Here is a 20,262-nt window from a genome sequence, read left to right on the forward strand (position 1 = left end):
TTTATGACATCTCAGTAGCTGTTTTGCTTGTTTGACAGCAGATGTTTCTGTTAGATTAAAATTTTAGTAATCATTTTAATGATTTTTGTATGCATGAAGCTGGCACTGTCTCAAAAGTTATGTCTTTCTCTTTAATGAATGGAACAGCTGTGCCCTGTTACTTTGGACATTTCTATTTTCTAATGTTGAAAGCTTTGTACGACAAGCCTACTTGCTTGCATGTTAATACTAACCAATGGTCCACCTGATTCACTGGAGGTGAATTGATTGAGAAACTCATGATCCATTTCATTCTTTAATAGGATATGGAAATACATGCCCATTACTAACAGAGCCCAATATGCTTAGCTAAGCCTTGTACAACAGGGTTGTGACAGGTATCCCTGATTTTGCTTGATAATGACTGCTTCAACTCAACAGCCATCCACTCCATTGGCACCCAGCATATCTAGAGGTTGAGGGTTTATTTCGTTTTGAGGTTTGTACCATTCTTGAGATCTACATGGTCAAATTAGAAACCCCAATCCTGTGACACACAGCATCCCACTGCTACACTTCAAAGGCAAACTAAAACAAGCCGAGTGTTTGCTGTTCCAGAGGAATGGTTGCATTCATCAGCCCACAGACTGGGAGCCCTTGATTTCCTAACCCTGTACCTGTAGCCAATGAAGACTGAGTTTCCTCAGGTGCTTACCATTTGGCATTTTATGTAGTATCATGGATGACACTTTTCATTTTATTTCGTATTCTGTCCTCTCACATTCTTTTCATGTATTCTAGCCATTTTATTCATTGTTATTTGCCAAATTTTACTACATCTCTTCCTTTTACTAATGCTTGTAATTTGGTGTTATAGCATATCTTGTACCCTTCTCCCTCCATTATTGGGCATAAATTTTGCATAGTACTTTTCATGCAAAGGTTCTTGAAGTATTTTTGTCATTTTCTGTCAGCATCCATATCTTTGGCTCATATGTGAAAGCAGGCAAACTATGGAGTTATACACTGTAACACCATCACTAAATTTTGGGTGTTACTAAATTAAAGCAGCTCCACTGAAACTGTGTATTAGGCAAGTGAGTAGGCACAGAGGTGCTGATATATAATTTAACAAGCAACCCTGTTTGCACACAGCAATGTAGCCAGGTTAAGCTGCACAATTGTGCTAACATCGCAGAGAGGCCACGCAGTAACAGGCCCACCTGCAGTATATTCCCACAATGTTGGATCAAATAAGTATTGATCTGTACGTGCCTGGAACCAGTGTAATGGCACAATAAGACCGCTGGTAATTGCTATAAATATCCTTTGTTTCTAGCCTATGCCTATGATATGAGGAGTCTTGCAACACGCTCCACGACCTCGGATGCATGTCAGGCTCCAACACATTATTGGCAGCCTGCAGTCAACACCGGTCTGGGCAGCCAGCTCCACCAGAACACCTCATGATTCTAAGCCTTCCCTGCAGACTTAGGTGACACAATGAGAGCCGTCACTCAGGTGCCACAGCAGCACCAAATTTCTGCCTTGGAGGGCAGTGGTTCGCAGACAGGGTGGTAATTCCACCAGCCCTCCACACCAGTGTCAGCTTCTGAGACCCAGTAGCCATGTCCATCTATGGAAATCCATTGGATATACGCGTCACTGGCACTGCTCACTCAGGGTGCATAGTGCTAGCTAAGGTAGGCACTGCTGAGTGTGGTAAACAGTATTGGTAAAGCAGGATGTGGTAGTCTAATGGCTATCTCATAGCCACAGCCTTCCAACATCACTGGCATCACTGATGGACCACACACCTGCAGAGGGCAAATCTGGGGGTGTCAGAGCACTCTGGAATTGTAATCTACGACAAATAAAATGTGTTGTCTCTTGCAGTGAAGTTTCCCTAGCCACCCATTACCAACACCGCCACCTGAAAAACCCGGTACTCGACCACCTGTACACCATAGCTGACCCCCAAGTCTGGCCACTTTTCATAGATATGGCGCCTCTTATATTGATTTTATTCAGTATGCTGTGCAGGGCTATATTGAATATGACAGCAGAAAGACTGTCATATTGCTTGACTCTTTTATTAAAGGCAAGGTTTTCACGTGTGCTATGGAATATCTTTACTTTTGCTCTTATCTCAATCATTGTCATTCTGACGACATTTATTTAGTTTAGCACATATACCAACTTCTCTCAGCACTGTATAATTATTGCCAATTTATGCTGTCAAAGGATTTTTTGAAATTGATAAATAGGAAGTGCAGAATTATATTATGGTCATAGAACTTTTCCATCATTTGTCTGATCACAAATATTTGATCAGTTGTTCCTCTGTCTGTCTGAAAACCACACTGATATTCCCGAAGTATGCCTTCTACACACTTCTGTATCCTTCATAGTGAGATACTTCTGTAATTTTTACATGCTGTTCTATCCCCTTTCTTATAAGTGGAGATCATTAATCCAGTTTTCCATGCGGGGATTTGATTGTTTTTCATCTTGTGGACACCAGAGAAACTTCTTGCAAAGTTGGCTCTCTCATGTCATTGCTTACTTCCAGCTCCTCTCTTTCTTCATACAAGGTTGTCTGTTCTTCTTCTAGGCTGGTTATAGTGCATATTTGAAGTATTCTGTCCATCTGGTCACTCTCTGTTCTTCCTTCCTTATCATCTTCGCATCTTAGCTCAAAAATGCCTTTATGTTTGGCTGGAATCTGCTCCTTATTTTGCCTACAGCATGATAAAACTTTCTCATTTCACTCTGTTCCTTTAGCTCTCGAAATTCCTTCTTTATCCATTGTCTTTACTTTCTTTTGCACAGTCTGTTAGCTCTTCTCCTTAATTCTCTATACACAGTAGTTCATATTGTTTTTGGTTCCTCTTTGTGACAATCTCATTATTGCCATTTTCTTTTCCTCTACTGCTAACCTGCAATCTTCATCAAACAATTCCTAGATTATTCTACTTGTTCTCACTGCTATTATTTCTTCTGCAACATCCTTAATGGCTTTTCCAATTCTGCTCCATCTTTTGCCTACTTCTGATGGTAGGTCTTCATTACTCAATTTCCTACTTAGTGTTGGTTCATATTTTTTTTATTTCATATCAAATGTAAAGTTTGTCTAAGTTCCAGTTCATCCTATTTTCTGTTCTACTGCTATCTACTAACAATTGCTTCTCTCTCAAAATTGATTTTACCACATAGTGACCTGAATCACAATTTGGTTCTCTGCAGCTCAATTCGTCTATAACTGAGGTGCAATTGCAGGTCTTCACTAAAACATGATAAATCTGGTTGATTATTCCTTTGACTGAAGACTTCCAGGTACCCAGATAAATCTTTTTATGCGGAAAGCAGGTGCTCTTAATTATAAAATTATTCCTTGCTGTGGATTGGCACAACAGACTCCATTCTCATTGTTTTCTTGTGCACTGAATGTTTTCCAGAGACTCCACAGTGATGCTTTGCCTCCCATTGCATAAAATTTCCTACTACTAACATAAAATCATACTTATGTACTGCACAACATACTTCTCCCAGGTCTTCACACAACTGTTCTTTTATTATATCATCCTTTTCTCCGTATATGCATTTACTACTGAAATGTTCCTAAATTTCCCTCTGCAAATTCTTTCATTTGTGGTTTAACTCTAATAAGCTTTTTCTTGCTTTCCTAGTTATTATAAATCCCGTTCCAAATTTGCAAGTTCTTTCCTCTTGTCAGATATATGCTAAAGGGTACTCAGGTTTGTCAATCTACCCATTTTTTTGCCATCTTATTTCTTATAGCCATACATCATTTTCTTGCATCGTTCTCATATTCCATGTTGCTATTGTGAAATCCTTTGTCCATTTGCTTTGCTGGGATGTATGTTTACATTTGCACTCCACAAACAATTTTGCATGCTTGGCATCTGAAGCTGTTGAAGGTAATGAAGAATGAAAACATCGCTGAAAGGTGAGGACCTCCAATGGTGGGAGCCGCGTGAACCGTTGCACAGCACCTCACGCTACCCCGTACTGAAAATTTGTGCTTCTATATCCACATTATTTGTAGACTTATACTCACAAAAAAGGGAACAACCCAGCACTCTTAGTCTCATGTACATTGCAACACAGTGTCCATGTCATAGTTATTATTTACCTGGGCAGTCAGTGTTTCCTGTTGGCCAGTGAAGGTAGGGCCTACACTTGCAAGCAGTGCCTTCCGTACATAGAGATGGTAAGAAAGAGGCCTGGTTAATTTATTCTACTTTGCACCTATCAATTGCACTATTTTCACTGTTAATTTAATTGGATAGATAAAAAGATCTACTCACCAAGTGGCAGCAGAACACACACAAAAGAAAGTTATAATTAAGCAAGCCATTGTAGCCAGTGGCTCCTTCTTCAGGCAGAAGGGCTGAAGGAAGAGGATGAGGGGCGAAGGAAAAGGACTGGAGAGGTTTACAAAAAGGGATTTATTTTAGGAAAGAGGAGGGTGTTTGTTCTGCCACCGCTTGGTGAGTACGTTTCTTTTCTCTATCCTGTTAAATTATTTTGTCAAATATTGATTGTTTTCATTGTTATTTTTTCATTGTTAGCTCTTTTATGGGCTAATATCTTCAAAAGCAGTTTTAGCTTTCAACACTATCTCTTTTCTTAGAGATACTTGCAGATGCAATGGATGGCCAGTAAATCTGTTTGATCTATCTGGCAACATTAATAGGGGATATTACATGGCCCACCTTCCCAAGTAGCCTTCGTTAGTATACACTTTTTAAATACTGACAATATTCTCAGAATGGCAATACCTTGCTAAGGTTGTTGGTTTGACCTATGATGGGTTAATGTAATAATTTTTATGAGTATTAGTCTGCAAATAATCTTTACATAATAACACAAATCTGCAACACAGTTTATACTTCAATTCTTAAATAAGTAGGTTGCACCTGAAGATTGGGCTAATGCCATGAAACCGGTAGCATAGTCAATTAAAACCAAGTTTTACCAGCTGTCAGTGGTGTTTTCATTCATCAGATACTCTGCAAGCAATTTTACAGTGTGTGGCAGAGACTTCTTTGCATACCAGTGTCCCCCCCCCCCTTTTCCTGCTCCACAGTTCCACAGTCACGTATGATTGCTGGTAAGCCTCCGTATGGACTCTAATCTCTCTTATCTTCATGGTCTTTTCACAAGGTATATGTAGGAGGAAACAGTGTATTGGTTGACTCTACTATGATGTTCACTCTAAGAACTTTAACAGTAGACAATAACATGATGCAGAATGCCTCTCTTTCAGTGTCTACCACTTGAGTTGGCTAAGCATCTCTTGAGATCGTTTCATATTTAATAAATGAATGTATAACAAAACGAGCTGATCTTCTTTGGATCTTCTCTATTTTCTCTATCAGTCCTATCTGGTAAAGATCCTATACTGATGTGCAATATTTAGGTATTGGTTGAACAAGTGTTTTATAAGTTACTTCCTTTGTTGATGGACTATATATCCGGAGGATTCTCCCAATGAATCTCAGTCTGGCATCTGCCTTGTGATTAATTTTATGTGGTCATTTCACTTCAAATTGCTCCACAAGCATACTCCTAGACATTTTATGGAAGCAACTGCTTTCAGAGATTGTTCTGCAATTTTGTAATCATACAGTAAAGGGTCTTTCTCTCTATATATTTGCAGTACATTACAATTGTTTATGTTGCGGATCAATTACCACTCGCTGCACCAAGCCTCAATCTTCTGCAAATCTTCCTGCATTTTGCTGCAATCTTCCAGCATTGCGACTTCTCTGTAAATAACAGACCATTCGTGAAAAGCCTCACTGAGCTTCTGATGTTATCTACTACATTGTGAAAAGTAAAGGTCCTGTGATACTCTCCTGGGGCACATCCGAAGTTACTTTTACGTCTGAAGACTTGTCTTCATTCAGAGTGAATACACGCATTTTGTTTATTAGGCAGTAGTGCAGAACTGTATCTAATGCCTTTCGAAAGTCAAGGAACACGACATCTACCAGGGTGCCTGTATCTATCATTTTCTGTGTCTCATGGATAGACAGAGCCAGATGGGTTTCACATGATTGTTGTCTTTGGAACCAATGTTGGTTCCTACAGAAGAGATTTTTGGGCTCCAGAAATATCAAAATAAGTGAGCATAAAACACGTTACAAAATTGTATAACAGACCAACATCAGAGATTAGGCCAATAGGTGTGTGTGTGTGTGTGTGTGTGTGTGTGTGTGTGTGTGTGTGTGTGTGTGTGTGTGTGTGTGTTTTGTTCAATGATCCTTCTGAAACCGAGAATCGCCCGTGCTTTTTCCAATCATATGGAACATGTCACTCCTCAAGAGACCTATAGCACACTGCTGTTAGAAGAAGGGCAAGTTCTTTTGCATACTTTGTGTAGAGTCGAACTGGTATTCTGTCAGCAACAGTGACCTTTCCTTTGTTGAGTGATTTCAGTTGCTTTTTTATTCTTTGATCACTTACTTTGATATCTGTCATTTTGTCATTTGTGTGACTAAAGATGAAACTACAGTGTTATCTTCATCTGTGAAACAGTTTTGGAAAACCGGCATTTCTCCAAGACATTATGGTCAAAGAGTGTCTGGACAGATGGCTTTGATCTGTTTACTGATTTACCATAAGACCAGAACTACTTAGGATTTTTTGCCAAATTGGTAGCTACAGTTTTACTTTTGTACTCATTGAAAGCTTCATACAAAGCCCTCCTTATGCTAACTTTGCCTTCATTTGTCATGAAGCTTTCTTTGCTTTCGTAACAGTTTCCCAACATGGTTGACAATCACGGTGAGTCTTTTCCACCCCTCACAAGTATGCTTCGGACATACTTGCCTAAAGCACACTGCATGATGCTCTTGAATGCTGTCCATTGATGCTCAACAATGTCAGTACTGGAGATGAAGTTTATGTGATTACCTGTCAGGTAATCTGAAATCTGTCTCCTGTAGCTCTTCCTGCCTTTCTTAGTATTACTATTTCAAGCCATATTCTGTGATGCTGTAATAACCTTATGATCGTTGATTTCCCATTCTATGCTGACTTGATTAATTCGGGGTCGTTTTGTTACCAGCCGCTCTAAGATGTTATTTTTACAAATCAGTTCTCTGACTGATATTTAGTTTGTGGGGTACTCAACTGTGTGGTTATCAGTGCCTGTGCAAAGTCCCATTCTGTACACTGTCCAATCTTGCCACTTTCCTGAATGATGATGACATGAGGACAACAACATAAACACACAGTCCTCAGGTGGAGAAAATCCCCGACCCAGCTGGGAATCGAACCTGGAACCCTGTGATCCAGAGGCAGCAATGCCGGCCACTAGACCACAAAGCACTTAGAAAAATTACACATGATTCTCTATCACTATTACCCATTCTAATCACTTGTGTTTCACAGTCTGGCAAGTCAAAATCTCCTATAACATGACCAGGAAACTTACAAGAAATATTCTCCAAGTTTCCCCTCAACTGTTTTGCCACTGCTGTTGGTGTGGCAGGAGGTCTATAAAAGCATCCAATGAGCATGTCTGATCCACTATTAACACTTATCTTCAATCAAAGTATTCATATTCTGAGTCCGTGCTGATGTCACTAGATATTACCATATTTTTTTAATCCCATAAACTCGCCTCCACCACCAGCGTTCAACAATCTTTGTGATGATATTCCAATTAGAATTTCACTGTTATCAATCTCTGGTTTCGGCCAGTTTTCTGTCTCAAGTACTATGTGGGCACTGTCTGTTAGCACTGACAACTCTATTGAAATGCTGCTCATCTCAGTTGTTAAGTTACTTATCAGCCGAGATCAGTGGCATTTTCATCAGCCACTGCATTGTCCGTGGTGAGAGGTAATGCCTAAAATTTGGCATTGTCATCACACCCTTGACACTAGATCTCTGAATATTGATTTCCCTAATGATTTCCAAAATGGAATGATTATGATGTTTGGTTTGATGGGCATGCAACTGTGCGGTCATCAAAGCCCATACTAAGTCCCAATTTTTACACAGTTCAATTTTTTTACACAGTCTAATCTAGCCACTATCACAAAAAAATGATGAGGACAACACAAACACTCAGTCCCTGGGCTGAATAAAATCCCCAACCTGGCCAGGAATCGAACCCAGGACCCCATGATCCAGAGGCAGCAATGCTAGTCATTAGACCACAAACTGCGCACCCAAAATTGAATGTCCCATGCATCTAGCTCCAACTACCATTCTGCTTCAAATCTGATAGTGCCCATAAAGCCACCATGACATTGGAAACCTTTTCACATGAATAACATGAGCACAAACGACAGGTATGCCAATGCACTGCTCTTTTATATCTTGTGTACTTGATACTACCACCACGTGTATATGTGCATATCGCTATTCCATGGCTTTCGACACCTCACTGTATTTAACGCAGGAGGAAACCATCATGACAATTATAACAGGAAACTGCTAGTACTAGGGAAAGATATTTGGTTCCCTTTGTCTTATGCACGCGAGACGACTGCTATTGTAAGTTGTCCTAAATGTGTCTGCAGGTTGCATCACAGCTGTAGTATCTACTACTGAAATAACTGCTGCCATGTACTGCCTTCAACAGAAATGACTTGCTTTTGCAATGAATGTCAAGTTGGTCATTAACTAGTCACATTCCCCTCACAAACCATTCCAGTAAAAATGCAGTTATGGTGAACGTGGCCCTTCTGTTGCATGCTGCCCTTCATAAATGCACAAGGAGTGGTGGGAAGCATACATGATGAATTGGGATATGGTTGTCTGTAGCCAATCAGAATACCTGTTCATAATTTCCTAGGTTTCATGAATAAAGTCAGTTATTACTTTATTCTATTGGGTTACAATTTAATCATATCATCTGACTTTTCTGCAAAACTGGAAGTAAGATATACAAGTCGGTTACTGCTACAGCGAATGTTATCTTGGGCCACGCTACACACCAATCTATTATGGTAATCACACTGAAATTCGTTGACTTCGCCAACTCTCAATGAATTTGACACATTCCAATGTGACCTAAGCCTTGGGCTTCACAGTCTGTCAGCATGTCGTAGTTTTCTTAAATTCACATCTGTTGGCTTCACCAAGTCACAACCAAACTGTCACATTCCAGCCTAACCTCATTTTTGCAGCAGATCAGTGTCAGCACATCTAATTTCCTTCTCACTCTCAATCTCAAAAACAAACTTCATTAATTCACATGTTCTACCAAAAGAAAACGGCAGTTTTGTCACCTCACTGGTTACTGACATCCAACTCACATGTCACCTCCCATCAGTCATGACACAGTTGCCAACTTCAGCATTCATTCAACAGAAGATCCAGGTGCACTGTAACTGCACTTTAGCCAACATTTCAGTCTTCTCCACAACTCAAAAGAGGTCCTTGTGGGGTACTAAAAGCTAAATAAGACCAACATTATTTCAATATTACTCCTCTACTACTCTCTCTCTCTACGCTGGATTGTGATATGCAGAGTTCACCTCTATAGAAGGACTCATACTAGTGGGTTTTGAACTTCCTTACTGATTGAATTCTCATAGTCCATATTTCTGTCTCCATCTGATAATCATTTCTTTATACTTTTGCATCTGTTTCGCTAAGTATCTAACTAGTCTTCATTCACTTAATTCAAAATGAGTCTAGAATCATCAAATCCTGTAAAATTTCTTTATTATTCACAGTTTGCTTCCTGAGCATATTATTGTATCTGTAGCAAACTATATTATGTAAGTGTAAATAAGCAGCAAGTTTGCTTTTGATATGAATGTGGATAATTTCTACAGAAATAACTCTTTTCTTTACATAGTTTCTACTCCCTATTACTACGGTTAATATTGTTCTGTGTTATTAACGATAATTGCACACAACTGAAAGAGCTAAAATTGTATTGTTGAAAGTATTTCAATGGTTTCTGTTCAATAATTGTTATGTTACAGTCTTTCATAAACTACAAAGCTGGTGTAATCATATTCACAGTACCTTAATTACCTTCCAGTCCAATTCAGCACTCACTGAGTTATCACTGATATTCGCCTCAAGCACCAATCACAACTGCAGCTTAATGCTTCACAGTGAACAAACTCAGTTCTAGAATGAAATTTTCACTCTACAGCAGAGTGTGTGCTGATATAAAACTTCCTGGCAGATTAAAACTGTGCCAGACTGAGACTCGAACTCGGGACCTTTGCCTTTCGTGGGCAAGTCCTCTACCAACTGAGATACCCAAGCACGACTCCGCCCCATCCTCACAGTGAAGTTTGGAAGGTAGGAGATGAGGCGTGCTTGGGTAGCTCAGTTGGTAGAGCACTTGCCTGCGAAAGGCAAAGGTCTCGAGTTCGAGTCTCGGTCCGGCACACAGTTTTAATCTGCCAGGAAGTTTCATATCAGCGCACACTCCGCTCTAGAGTGAAAATTTCTTTCTAGAAACATCCCCCCCAGACTGTGGCTAAGCCATGTCTCCGCAATATCCTTTGTTCCAGGAGTGCTAGTTCTGCAAGGTTCGCAGGAGAGCTTCTGTGAAGTTTGGAAGGTAGGAGACAAGGTACTGGCGGAATTAAAGCGGTGAGGACAGGGCGTGAGTCGTGCTTGGGTAGCTCAGTTGGTAGAGCACTTGCCCGCGAAAGGCAAAGGTCCCGAGTTTGAGTCTCGGTCCGGCACACAGTTTTAATCTGCCAGGAAGTTTCAAACTCAGTACTACCTACATAATTGCATTTTTGAAATAAATGCAGGGAACCTGTTATTATCTAAGCAAATGAAACCAACAAGACAATTGCACATTGTGTCCAGTCAGTTGTCATGAAAGCAGGGCACATTTCAGTTGGCACCTGGCTCTTTCAAAGAGGACAATATTATTAATTTCCAATATATTATCAAAGAATAACAAATATATTCCACCGACTCAAAGAATTCCAGCTGCGAAATTGTCAATACTGCACCTCTACTAACATACATACTTATTTTTTTAATGAAAAAATTCTGCTTTACACTAGGATTTGGAACTTTATGTAACTGTAATTAGTACAAGTCTGCAAAAGAAGTGAGTGCTACAGCCAAACTTTGGGTGCATCAAATTTTGAGACTCAACACAAATGTTTGTGGCAAGCCCTGACAGAAAAAAAGTGTGTGTCTTTTAAACAAAAACAATAAGCGTTTAAGAATCGTGTTTATATAAAAATAATTATAAACAAAGCTAATGCAGAGTAGAATTCAACCTGTAACGGTCAAAAGCTGAAAATTTCATTTTATGCCTTAAGGTAAAACATTAATGTGCAGGTTTTTTGTTTCAGTGATTTATTAAAGCTATTATAAATACATTCCAAACGAAAAATAATAGTAATTACAAGTATTTCAGTACAGTTCAGAGTCATCAAAGTACGTACAAATTACAGTGCTTGTGCAATACAAATTTTTTCAAGTGGTTGTTTGCACTAATTTTCAATGTGACTGTTAATACCAGGCTGTCGGACTGGCTATCACCAGCGTATATAATTACTAAAGTTTATCACCTCCCTCTCATCTAACGGCATGGTTTCCACTGCCACAATAACGGCAACAACCAAATGGATTGAATAGTAAAACTGAATTACCAACGAATCTCTTTTTATTACTCATATCCCATGCCAACAGAAACTTTCCCTGTAACATGATTGCACGCTTGTTTTGACATTAAATCCAAAATCTGTGATCAGTTCACGGAACTTTGTCAACACAAAGTACAGTTTCCAACAGCTGGCGTTAATATCACAAAATTACAAAACGAATTCCGTTATCATCGAGTAGCTTGCAAGTGACCTTTCCGTCCTCAAACGACAATTACGTGTCTATGTACGACCTGAAAGCTCTCACCTTCCCTGTAGCTGGTTCCCCTAGTACTATAATTCGTAATTGTTTCTCAGTTAGATCATCTTCAGAATCAGACATACTTTCTGCCCAGTTTCAAAGCTAGCCTGCGTAAATTCGCTTGTTACCTGTCTGTTACTAATATGACTACGTGTCTAACAACAGGACGAAGAGTCAGAATACCCTTCATCACAGTATCAACGTAAACATTAATCGGCCTTATCTCTGGTATTTCCATGAAGGTAGCAAAGAAGAGACTTGTCATACGTCACAAACGTGCAGCCGACGTACGCCATCTTAAGCATCCCAAAACATTAGGTTCACTGCGGCAATACTTCCCCGTGACTCCACTCTGACGTGTCTGTGCTCGGTTGGGTGCGTTGACCGTGTGAAGTAGTTGCTTCACAAAAATGCCAGCTTGCTTGTTTAAGGAGCAATATTGTCTTTTGCATGCATGAATTATAGTTCCACTTTATACTTTTATTGTAGTGGTTTTATTTGTATCATTTGACTTTATATTTGCCATACCTTATACAGTGTCTGATCTTTCTCTCCTTTCCTGTGTTTATTCATTGCCTTTCACATTGCGAACGCTCCAACAACCGACCCCTGTTGTGGCAATGGTCTCGTCCTTGCACGATACAAGCCTACGTAACTGCACTGATTGTTGGTACAGCATCTCATAACCTAAATTCCTCCCGCCGATAATTATGCATTGTTCACATTTCCTCCTGCTTTACAAAAGATTCTGGCTAGGAACAGCCGAAGAGAGCGGTCTTGTGAGTATGACTGTATGAATGTGTATATGTACCTTGCCTCCTTTCTGAAGAAGGCTTCCAATTAAAATTTATGTGAACACACTTATCGTCGTGCCTGTCTGCTGTTCGACGTGGAGTAGCAGTCTCCCCATTTCATAGTACAGTTTTTCCCTCGTTGTAAATAATCCACTGCTCTTCAACAGGAACAATGATGTACATAATTACAATACCACAAGAAAAAATGACGTTCATTATGCCACATTAAGGTTGTCTGTAGCACAAACAGAGGCTCACAAGCCTGCAACCAAAACTTTTGCTCATTTGCCCATTGATTTAAAATGCCTGACAGACAGCAAAGCAATATTTGAAACTAAACTGAAATGAAATGTCGTGTGGCTAGGGCCTCCCGGCGGGTAGACCGGTCGCCTGGTGCAGGTCTTTCGAGTTCACGCCACTTCGGCGACTTGCGCGTCGATGGGGATGAAACGATGATGATTAGGACAACACAACACCTAGTCCCTGAGCGGAGAAAATCTTCGACCCAGCCGGGAATCGAACCCGGGACCTTAGGATTGACATTCTGTCACGCTGACCACTCAGCTACCGGGGCCGGACACTAAACTGAAAACGTTTCTCTTTGACAACTCCTCCTGTCCACAAAAGCTTATCTAGTACTGTAATGTGTAAATGGTTATGGGTACGAATTCCTGGCTAACATATGTCTGTCTTTAACTAGAAAAAACGAAAATACTAATAAATGATTAGCATTTAGTCATATCTAAAAAAATGTCAGTATATAACAACAAGTTCTACATCATCACCATTTATCGCGCAAATGATACTTGGAACACGAAAATGACTAACCAACTAACTATTGGTATATGACAAAGCATGGTATAGGCTCATATACTTCGTAAACCTCAAAATTAAATTCAAAAGTAAAATCAAGCAGATGATCAAAGTAGACATACGATCATGTTGTTCTGTGTTTGTTCCATAAAAACACGGGAGAACTGCCGGATATCAGTAACTTCCTGCCACGATATTTCCGCGCAGAGTCTTCTGGCCATCTTCACGTGAATGCCACTGTAGTAGTACTGGCGAGTACGCCCTACAAAGGATGGGGCCCCTCCACGCCCACACCAACGTGGTGACCAAACCAAAAGTTCTACTGTCACCTCCGTAAACATGTTAGTTTTTTGAATCAGGCGTCACAGGATGCGGGCTGTGATGTTATCCATGCGTCTGGGTAAGATTACTCATTAACATGGTCCATCAGGAGATAGAAGTGGTCGAAAACGATTGAAGGGTAGCGGTTGTAAGGGCAGAGGAAAAAAAGTGCCAAGGCAAGAGCCAAGGGAAAAAAACCTCTGCGACAGTAGGACGGGTAGTAAGGGCAGTAGCGGCTTGCTAGCTGCGACAGAGCATGCAAGGTGCGGTTATGTTAGTTCGAGGTATCGTGCATCGTTACCTTTGTCGTTGCTGGAGCTTGTTGCGGCGCTTGCAGCGGTTGCTGCGTGCCTGCAACAGTTCAAGGTCGTTGTAGGTTAGTGGGCGATCGGTCATAGATCGGCTCACGGACGGTGTAGGGGGTGTGTGTGGCTGGTTTGCGTGCTGTGTACAGTACGGCTTCCCTGCGGTTGCCTGTTTTGCGGCTGGTCGCACATCTGGGTTTCCAGTAGTAACTGTGTTGCAGGGGCTCGCCAGTACTGTCGTGTTTGCGTTCTATGGACCATAGATGTTTAGTTCCTAACCAGTAATGTCTTTGGTCTGTTATGCTTCCATCTATGGTTGTGGTCGTAGTTACCCAGAGAAAGGATAAACGGGTTGCGCGAGTGTCTCGTGTTATTGTACAGTCGAGTGGAGAGTTTTTGGAATACCTGCAAGATAGTATCTAGCCGGTATTCCCGGTGAAGGTCCGCGATGCGTGTGTAGCGCGGAGCGTTGCTTATGATTTTGAGTACTTTGTTCTGTATGAGCTGCAGACGGCGCAGGCGAGTGGGCGCAGCGTATCCCCAGACAGGGGCTGCGTACGTCATCAGGGGTCTAATAAGTGTCATGTACATGGACCTAGACACCCTCCTGTTCAGTGTGCTACGCCTGTTAAGCATAGGGTAGAGTTGTTTGAGCCTCGCGTTAGCTTTGTTGGTCACGTGTTGAATGTGGTCCCCCCAGAGTAGTTTCCTGTCCAGCCAGACACCGAGGTATTTGACCTTCTCGTGGAAACGTATTGGGCGTGTGTGTAGTGTTATTGGGTTGCAGTGCTGATGTTTGCACAGTTGCTTCGGTCGTCTAGTGAACAGAACGGCCTCGCACTTGTCGACGTTTACTCTAACACGCCATTTCACCAGCCAAGGCTCCGCCGTTCTGAGTGCAGTCTGTAGTCGTGAGTTAATGTTAGAAGGCTTCCAATCTTGCGCAAGGATGGCAGTGTCATCCGCGTAGATTGCTACCGTCGTGTTATGTGTAGCTGGGAGGTCGTTAATGTAGAGGTTAAACAGTAGGGGCCCCAGGAGACTTCCTTGGGGGACTCCTGCCTGTATACCATGTCGTGTCGATTGTTTGCCCTGCACGTCGGTGTTGAAACTCCTGTCCGTGAGGTATGAGTGTATGAGACGTACGAGCCCGTCGGGGAACCCTGCGTCGCTAAGTTTGCGTATTAGGCCGTTGTGCCATAGACGATCGAAAGCCTTTTCGATGTCCAGGAACACCGCCCCAGTTGCCTTGTTTGTGTTGTATCCGTGTGTTATGTATTCAACTACGCGGAGGAGTTGTGTTGTTGAGTGGTGATTCCTGAAACCGAATTGCTCCGGCCTCAGGGCGTCGTTTGTGATGCAGTGCCTGGTGAGTCGTTTTAATATTACCTTCTCAACGATCTTGCTGAGCGCGCTCAGCAGACTGATGGGTCGGTAATTTTGTGGGAGGGAGTGGTCTTTCCCCGGCTTCCTGAACATCAGGACCTTGGCCGTCTTCCAAAAGGCGGGGAAGTGTTGGTGCTTGAGTATGGCATTCGTGGAGTACGCGCTGAGCTCCGCTATTTAAAGCCTTCTGAGGTGACATTGCGCATGCGCTGCTCGGCGTGCGCGTTCATAACGGCTCCGTGCGCTGCGCCTCGCGCCCTCCACTGCGAAAGCCTGGCGTACCGGCGTCAGGTCGATTTCCATCTTTATGCAGATAACTACGTCGACTACGAAGTTTCTCTATAACAGGATTCCAAGCAGAGTTCAGCTGATAACCGCTATCTCGATTGATGAGAGTCTCATTGTCAGACAATCTTATTTCCACAGATTCATTGATAATCGAGCTCCAAAAGTTTGATGTATGGGCCAAAATTTTTGTGTCGTTGTAATTCATGGAATGGTCTGTGGAAATACAATGTTCGGCGATTGCGGACTTGGTGGGTTGGAGAAGGCGAGTATGCCGTTGGTGTTCCACAATGCGTTCCTGTACAGTTCGTGTTGTTTGCCCTATATATGATTTGCCGCATTCACACGGAATTTTGTAAACACCTGGTTTACGCAGGCCCAGGTCGTCTTTAACGGATCCCACCAGTGATGAAATTTTGGAAGGAGGGCGAAAGATGACTCTCACTTGATACTTTCTCAATATTCTGCCTATCTGTGAAGAAATATTCCCAATAAATGGTAGATAAACAGTCGACCTGAAGGCCTCTTCCTCTTCCTTGTTCCGTCGTTTGTAGGTCTTCATCACTCTGTTCACTTGCCTAGGTGAAAAGCCATTCTTCAAAAATACTTTTTGCAGGTGTTCCAGTTCCGCTTGAAGACTGTCAGCGTCAGAGATAGTATGGGCACGGTGGACAAACGTTTTGAGAACGCCCATTGTTTGTGCTGGATGGTGGCAACTAGTAGCTTGTAGATACAGGTCTGTATGAGTGGGCTTTCTGTACACCGAGTGACCAAGTGTGCCATCACTCTTCCGTCGCACCAAGACGTCTAAAAATGGCAGACAACCATCTCTCTCTATCTCCATGGTAAATTTTATGTTTTCATGTACGGAGTTCATGTGACGTAAAAATTCTTGGAGACGGTCCAGACCATGAGGCCACACTATAAAAGTGTCGTCAACGTACCGCCAAAATACTGTCGGTTTAAAAGTGGCAGAGTCGAGTGCTCTCTCCTCAAAATCCTCCATAAAAAGATTGGCCACCAGGGGAGACAAAGGACTCCCCATGGCGACACCATCAGATTGTTCGTAAAATTCGTTGTTAAATATAAAATATGTAGAGGAGAGAGTGTGCTCAAACAACGCTGTAATGTCTGCACCAAACATATTGCCAATGAGGTGTAGTGAGTCCACCAGAGGCACCTTTGTAAACAGTGAAACCACACCAAAACTGACCAATAAATCACTACTTTGCAGTTGTAGTGACCGAAGTCGACTGATAAAATCACCAGAATTCTTTATGTGATGTGCACACTTGCCTATCACTGGTTTGAGCAGAGTTGCCAAGAATTTTGCTAGGTCGTAGGTGGCTGCTCCAATGTTACTCACAATTGGACGTAATGGCACATTTTCCTTGTGGATCTTAGGCAGTCCATATAGCCTAGGTGGAACTGAACTGTTTGGTTTCAGTCTCTTGATGACCTCCTTCGGTAGAGAACTATTTGATAAAGTTCTGCTGTTTTTCGCGCTACTCTACTCGTGGGAGCCTTATCGATTTTGCGATACGTTGAATCACATAATAAAACATTGATCTTATTAATATAGTCATCCCTTGGTATGAGGACAGTAGCGTTTCCTTTGTCAGATTTTAAGACTACTGTATCCACATCTGCTCGTAAGTTACGGAGGGCTATCCTCTCCATGGGCGAGATGTTATTCTTCATTGGTGCACCCCTGGTCAATACACGGCAAGGCCCTCGACGAACTTCCTCCGCTTCATCTGTATCAAGACGGCGTAAAGCTTCTTCGACGGCACTGACGAAATCCACTAGTGGCGGTGAAACAGGTGTGGGAGCAAAATTCAGTCCTTTTGCTACCACAGACACAGTCGCGTCATCTAAAGTTTTCTCTGTCAAATTAACAACAGAACGTCGAGTTGGAACTTCCTGCTGCATCTGTTTAGAAAGTCTGTCAATCTCGGCAGTTTGCCTTGTCACAGCTTTATCATGGCTCCAGTTTGCTTTAGCCCATGTCACACCATCCACCCAGTCCCACGACAGAGAAGATAGTCTTGCTTCCAATTCCAAATGTATGTGGAACATGTCCGTTGACACAGAATCCAATTCACGACGAGTAAAACGAATCCTTTCTCTAACCAAAGCCATGCTTGCTTTACGTTTGATGTTGTTTGCAGCAGTGGTATTTATGAAATGCACAATTTTGGCAAACGTTGGAATAATGCCCTTGTCTCTGCAACTTAATAAGAATATCAACGAGCTCAGCAGCCTCGCTCTTCTTTCACGTAACTTGTCGAATCTTCGAATAGCGGAGCTCAGCGCGTACTCGCCAGTACTACTACAGTGGCATTCACCTGAAGATGGCCAGAAGACTCTGCGCCGAAATATCGTGGCAGGAAGTTACTGATATCCGGCAGTTCTCCCGTGTTTTTATGGAACAATCAGTACGCCGGGAAAGCTTTAAACATCACATCAACCAACTCTACGGGGAGGAAGTGATGGAATGTATTCGAAGATTCGACAAGTTACGTGAAAGAAGAGCGAGGCTGCTGAGCTCGCTGATATTCTTATTAAGTTGCAGAGACAAGGGCATTATTCCAACGTTTGCCAAAATTGTGCATTTCATAAATACCACTGCTGCAAACAACATCAAACGTAAAGCAAGCATGGCTTTGGTTAGAGAAAGGATTCGTTTTACTCGGCGTGAATTGGATTCTGTGTCAACGGACATGTTCCACATACATTTGTTCTGTGTTTGTTTATTACTGAAAAACTGGCATAGTTACTGACGAGAAACATTCCAGGAAAAGAAGTTAACAGGCTACTGTTGGAAAGGCAGATCTAAATGTTACATAGGTTAGGCTATCATTACTAAAGAATGACATACATGCATGTTGAAGCAAAATATCCATTTTACGGAGTATAAGCGTTTGAAACTATCCCCTTAATCACATTTATAGTATTGCACTATGCTGGAACATGTTTAAAAAATTAAATCTTTTTTCACCTTGTAAATTGCTATTATTGTTCACACACTGAATGACACATCTTAAGCAAGATTCCAAAGTGAGTAGATGTATAAATTACAGTGAAACTAATGTACTGACGATTTAATAAAACAAGAACTCTATTCCATCCAGTTCGGTTTCTTTAACATTTCAATAAACATTCACTTTGTTGAAATGCACAAGATATGGCAGCATGCTTTGCGTCTTCCCTCATTGCACACGTTTGTGGGCTAGCAAAAAACATGTAGCCAAGTTTGTTGCAAATGTGAACATTAAAATGTTGTGCATACGAGTTGAAAGATGAAAAGATAATGAACAAGAAGCAGTACCAATAAGCAAACAAGCATTGGTTTCAGAATTTCAGCTTCAATTGCTGTCGATAGCAATACAGTAAAAGTGAGGTTAAATGTATTCCGAAAGCATGCTTTTCACACCACTTCCATTTCTTCTTGGTTATTCGAAATATATAAACAACAACAAGCTACAGTAATGAGACCAAGTGTGTCATACTTCTAATGGAAATACGTATGTAAGAACAGAAAAACGTCCGAAATTGTCTTCCTGACACTATGTTATTCATTTAAGCACTGTAATTTTTAGTATTTAAAACAGTTGTGTGCACTCGACAGAAACAATGAACAAGAAGAAATCTTAAACATTTCTCTGCTAATGTTTTGGGCTATTTAAGATGGCGGCTGGCCCGCCTACTCGGAGGATGCTAAGTTCACCCAACCTGGATATGATGTGACGTCATTATGACGTATATACACTTTAGTCGATTAACACACCTATCGACTTTTACGAACGTTCGAGATTCTAAACTGTCGTCAGCTAGTGGTTTGTTTTGACACGTGCGATTCTGATAACAGCTCAGTGTGGCAGCGTATATGTATTTCGCCAAAATAAAAGTAAAAGAGCTGGATATTAATAGAAATATTCCTGACCGTGGCCTTGAAAACACCACGGACAAAACGTTTCGTAAAAAAGTGAAGTCTTCTTATGTCCCGACCAGATTAGATTGTGTGATTGTTGTATTGAACGCTTACGCCGAAAATAATATTTATTTATTATCAATATTTTAGTATGATTTCATACAATTGGTCTTCTCAGTACATATTAGATTGTAGCAGCATACTCTTGCTGACTTTTTTTTTCTTAATTTATATTGCTGAAAGAGAACTCGTGCAAGTTTGTTAGCTAAGTAATTTATATGTCCATCCCAAGATAGTCTTTTATCAACCATAATTCCAAGTAATTTTACACTCGGACCGCAGAGACAGGTACCTTAGTGTCCAGTAATGACTGATGTGTAGAATGATTGAATTTCGAACTTAAAAAGAAAAATATGAGGCATTGTTGAAGAAAAATCGTCGACCGGAGATGAAATACGAGGGGAAGTGGATTTCTCAATGTAATCTTAACCAAAGGTTAGTGTCTTGACGCATCTAAAGATTTTGGCTGCTGAGTGCTTCTTCTCACCGAGTACGAATAACC

The 20,262-nt window shown here is 41.4% G+C and overlaps 1 protein-coding gene across 3 annotated transcripts in view; it reads right to left on the reverse strand.

The window, feature by feature from the left end:
- Window positions 1-13,701, reverse strand: part of LOC126174868 (ras-related protein Rab-28-like) — a 52,318-nt gene extending 38,617 nt beyond the window's left edge. The window contains exon 1 of one of the 3 annotated variants that reach the window (XM_049921274.1): window positions 13,592-13,701. In XM_049921274.1, the coding sequence (XP_049777231.1) occupies window positions 13,592-13,690 (99 nt within the window). In that variant the 5' untranslated portion in view covers window positions 13,691-13,701. Of the gene's footprint in view, window positions 1-11,868; window positions 12,121-12,390; window positions 12,440-13,591 lie in introns of those variants that run through there. The other 2 variants (XM_049921276.1, XM_049921275.1) reach the window with 2 other exon arrangements.
- Window positions 13,702-20,262: the final 6,561 nt, after the last annotated feature.

Source organism: Schistocerca cancellata, chromosome 3 (assembly GCF_023864275.1).
Source record: "Schistocerca cancellata isolate TAMUIC-IGC-003103 chromosome 3, iqSchCanc2.1, whole genome shotgun sequence".
NCBI lineage: Eukaryota > Metazoa > Arthropoda > Insecta > Orthoptera > Acrididae > Schistocerca > Schistocerca cancellata.